The 4668-nt window shown below is 62.3% G+C and overlaps 1 protein-coding gene across 1 annotated transcript; it reads left to right on the top strand.

The window, feature by feature from the left end:
- Positions 1-2586: 2586 nt before the first annotated feature.
- On the top strand, positions 2587-4276 carry FOXI2 (forkhead box I2). Its single transcript, XM_032169449.2, has 2 exons — positions 2587-3097; positions 3831-4276. Exons 1-2 carry the CDS (start codon positions 2587-2589, stop codon positions 4274-4276), a joined length of 957 nt encoding a protein of 318 aa, XP_032025340.1.
- The last annotated feature ends 392 nt before the right edge of the window (positions 4277-4668 follow it).

Genomic DNA, 4668 nt, shown 5'->3' with positions numbered 1-4668 from the left:
ATAGAGCGAGACTCCATCTCAAAAAAAAAAAAAATTCCTTTACATTGCAAAAGATGACCCAAGCTATTCTTTAAAATTCAACATCTCTGATATTATTCTCACAGTAGTGCAGTTAGCTACAGATAAAATTAGTTCTTCCTGTCAAATCATTGTGTTATTCCACCAAAAAAGGTGTCTTCTACGTACACAGCCTTGGAGAGTCGAAATCCTTGCAAGGAGCAGCTGCTTTTGTCCAGTACTTCACATCAGCCGCTAGAAAGCAGGGACGGCCAGGGGGGCTCTTGTAGAATCTGCCATGCCGGTGGCCCTGCCGGTCTGGCTGCAGCTCCCACCTTCGCACTCTCTCTGGGATGATTTGGGTCAAGGCAGAGCTGTGCAGCCTCTGTACATCCACATCAAGCACGGACTCAAAAGCTGAGTCCTAATCAGCAGCCGTTTCAAAATTCCTGAAGGTGTGGAGTCATCCCAGACCCTCTGGCAAGCTCTGGAATCGTGTTTATGGGAGGAAAGTGGGTGTCTATAGGCGGTGATACGGGTTTGCACCCTAAGGAGAGGATCCAAGTCGTGTTTGCTACACGTGTGCTGAGGGAAAGACACTTTCTTCAAGAGGGAGTCACCAAAAAGCTGGTCACATCTACGGACAACTGCATGGTTTCCCCTGAGGGGGGCACTGGAAATCGCTAAGCTGAGTGGCAGGTGGCACTGGCTGCTCTTTTGGGTGGAAGCAATAGACTGTGTTCACCTGAGAAGCAGGAAGAGGCGAGTCTCACCCCCGAGTACTTCCCGTTGACCCCGCAACCGCCCCTGCAAGGATGGGGATGGAGGGGGAGGGTGGCTTCGTAAAAGGCACCTGGGACGCCCACAACTGGCATTCCTTTGACAAAAATCAGAAATCTTTGGGAAAGGGGGGAGGAAAAGGGGGCAGAGTCCAGCCGAAAAGCCGACCTCAAAGAACCATTTGGGGCATGTCTTTTCTCTTGACTGCTTGGGAACTGCCTTCAGTTCACCCACCACTTCTGAAGGGGCTTCACTTCTAAGGCGAGAGGCCAACGTCCCAACAGAGGGTCTCTCACTTCTTTCTGCCATTTGTTAAATTGTTCCATAAATCAGTTGTTTTGCATAAAATTTGGAACTACGATCTGGGAGGCCTAGGAGCTGCACCACCAGTAAGTCGCTGACTCAGACCGGGCCCTTTAATCCCCAAACCCAAACTCTTTCCTCGATCGAACGGCTGGCCTCAACCTACAAGCCTCCTCCACCGCCAAAAGTCAGGAAGGGTTGGTCCTTTTGCTTTTTAAATGAATTAAAATTAGATCCACAGCCCCGCGTAACGTTGGGGAATACCCAGGGCGAGGCCAGCCTCCAGGAGGTCAGCGCCAACACCGCCGGCAGGAATTTGGGGGGATGAGGAGGTCTCCTCATCTCTGAGCCTTGAGCACCAGGCCTGAATTTTCGCCTCTTTCGCACAGGTGCCCCACTCGGAGTCCGGGAGGCGGGCCCTCTTCCCAGGTACCCAGCCCAGCGCGGCGCGTCAGCCTGGGGACATCCTCCGCCACCTCACAGCGCGGGGAGCAGGGGAGGCCGAAAGCCGGGCAGCTTGGGGGGCCGGGAGAACCCGGGCTGCAGCAAACCCGGGAGGCAGCAGGACTGCACGGCTGGTGTTGGACGCACTGCAGAGACGTCCCTGTTTTCGGTGCGTCCTCCCACACCCAGCAGAGAGCTTGGCTCCCTCCGCACTGCGCGGCCGAGGTCACAGCGCGGAGAAACCTGGCGGGGCGCCGGACTCCCCGGCTTAGGAAAAGCGATGACTGCCCTGGACTGCTGGGGCGTTCGAAATTTCCAGGGTCCCGACCCTCTGTGGGGTACGTGCGACTTCGGTGCAGATGTCAGTCCGCTGCCTTCGCGCGTTGAGGGCGCGAGGACTCCGGACGACCCCAGGGCGGCTGTCCAGGCCCAGCCCCGCGTTCTCCACCTCGCCACCTCCCTCTGCGGCTCCAGCCTGGAGATCTACGGACTTCATTGCGATCTCTTGGGCAGTGTAGTCGCCCTCTACCCCTAGCCCCGAGTCCCGGGTAACCCAGGGGCCCCTGCGAGGCGGGTTTCGTTGGGGCGAGATGTCCCCAGGCGAGCAAAGGGGCCGCGCATTGGACGGGGCTCCCAAGCCACAGCCCTGGGGCCTTGAGGAGTCGTGGTACGGTCCAGGGCAGTCGGGGCTGCGGGGCCCATGAAGCCAGACGAGGCTACGGACTTAGGGTCCCTGCAACCAAGACCGCGAGCGACTGTGGACTCGGGACGGAACGCACAAAGGAGGAAGGGAGAATCAGAGGGGCGTCCGGTCCAGGACCTGTCAGGCCTGGGCGGGGCGGAAAACTGACACCACGGCGAGGACAAGGATTTCGCTCCTCCAGGGCTGCCAGGGGAGGGGCTCGCCACCGTCGCTCTCCATGGGCTCTGGCCCCAACGGTGTTTAAAGGGCGGAGGGCTGGGCCGGGCTGGTCGCACCCGGGCGCTGCGGCGGCCAAGCTGGATGGGTCGCCAGTGAGTTTCTGTGCGGCACCGCTGGCCCAGGCCCGGGCGCGGCTGGACATGGCCACCTACTGCGACGACCTGGGCCCCTCCTCGGCCCCGCCCGGCCAGGCCTGGGCCACCGCGCACCCCCCGGGCTATGAGCCAGGGGATCTGGGCGCGGTGAGCGGGGGCCCGCTCCTGTGGGTGAACGCGCCAGCGCTCAGCCCCAAGTCCTACGCTTCGGGTCCCGGGCCCGCGCCGCCCTACGCGGCCCAGGGCTACGGGGCTCCCGGCCCGCTCCTCGGCGCCCCGGGCGGCCTGGCGGGAGCCGACTTCGCCTGGCTGAGCCTCTCTGGCCAGCAGGAGCTGCTGAGGCTGGTGCGGCCGCCCTATTCCTACTCGGCGCTCATCGCCATGGCCATCCAGAGCGCGCCGCTGCGGAGGCTGACGCTCAGCCAGATCTACCAGTACGTGGCTGGCAACTTCCCTTTCTACAAGCGCAGCAAGGCGGGCTGGCAGAACTCCATCCGCCACAACCTGTCGCTCAACGACTGCTTCAAGAAGGTGCCCCGCGACGAGGACGACCCAGGTAATAGCGGCGCGCCGGCTCGCTCCGTCCAGGACTCCCCGTCTTCTCGCCGGGCCGCGGGCACTCCGGGGGTGGGAGCGACCTTGGACGACCTAATTCCTCCCTGCGCGGTTGGGGATATCCGGGGAGGAGGGAGAAAGGGGAGACGTGCTTGGGCATGGACAGGTTCTCAGACAGCGGCTGAGCCCACAGGCCCGCGTTTACAGTGCGGCGGTCCCGGGGCTCTCAATCTCTGTGCGCTTCTTCGGAGGAAGAAGCGGGAGAGCCAGCAAGCTGGGTGACCTTGGGAGTGACTCAACTTCCCTGGGCCTCAGTGCCCTACCTGGTAAAATGGGGAAGACAGCGCCTACCCCAAGGATGGGCAAAACAAATAGGATGCCCGTTTGGAAAGCTCTGGAACCTACCTGGGAGCCTGGCGTGGTCTGCGCTGTCCTTGGCAGAGCGGCTGGCGGAGTCCCACCGTTAGCATCTCGCAGGCCTTCCTTCACCTTAGCGGGGCTCCTTCCTTCCCAGGCCTCCCTTCCTCCTCCTTTCTGGATTGTCACTTTCTTCCCAGTCCTGCTGTGGAGGCCCATCGGGTACAGAGTGCCCGTCAAGGGTGGGATGGGGGCGAGGACTCAGACTCTCTGCAAGGGCCAGCAGGGGGTCTTTCTGAAGCTGACCTCCTCGCTGGCTCACACCACGGCCCGTCAAAGCTCGAACTTTCTGAACTGGGCTGTTTCTTCTTCTTCAGGTAAAGGCAATTACTGGACCCTGGACCCCAACTGCGAGAAGATGTTTGACAACGGGAACTTCCGAAGGAAGAGGAAGAGGAGAGCTGAAGCCAGCGCGGCCGCGCCCTCGGGAGCCAGGAGCGGGGGAGGGGCCGAGGCGCCGGCGTTGGAGCCCCCGAGCTCGGCTTGCCTGGACCTGCAGGCCTCGCCCTCTCCATCCGCACCCGAGGCCGCCACCTGCTTCTCGGGTTTCGCCTCGGCTATGAGCGCTCTGGCTGGCGGCCTTGGCACCTTCCCCGGAGGCCTGGCGGGCGACTTTTCTTTCGGGAGGCCGCCGCCGACGGTCACCGCCCACGGTCCCCAGACCCTTAGCGCCTCGCCTGGCTTCGCCCCTGGCCACCAGACCGCGGCCACTGGCTTCCGCGTCAGTCACCTCCTCTACAGCCGGGAAGGGACCGAAGTTTGAAGGAAGGCTGGAGGCTAGCCGGGTGCGGTGTCCAGAGGTGCTGAGCTCAGGCCTCCGGTTTCCCCTGGTGACAGCCCCACGTGTCGGCGCCGAAGGCCTTGGTGCCCCGGGAGGAAGCGCAGAGCCAGCCGGGGGCGGCTCAGCCAGCAGGGAGCTGGGCTGAGCGGCTCTTGGGCTTCAAGGGGGTGGCCCTTCTGCTGTGCATCCCTCACCCAGGCGACCTTCAGAGCCTCCCTGCTCTGCCTCTAAGTCCAGCCCTCCTGGGCCTCTAGAACCTGTGCTCTCGAGGGATTTGCCTTGAAGGGGCGGCGGGTTGGCCCTCAGCTCCAACGTTTTCCAAGGAGGCTGGCGGACTCCAAAGAGCCTTAGAACAGGTGGGAGGAAGGTGGGCT

Source organism: Hylobates moloch, unplaced genomic scaffold, assembly GCF_009828535.3.
Source record: "Hylobates moloch isolate HMO894 unplaced genomic scaffold, HMol_V3 SCAFFOLD_3, whole genome shotgun sequence".
Lineage (NCBI taxonomy): Eukaryota > Metazoa > Chordata > Mammalia > Primates > Hylobatidae > Hylobates > Hylobates moloch.
This window is presented reverse-complemented; position numbering and strand designations above follow the sequence as displayed.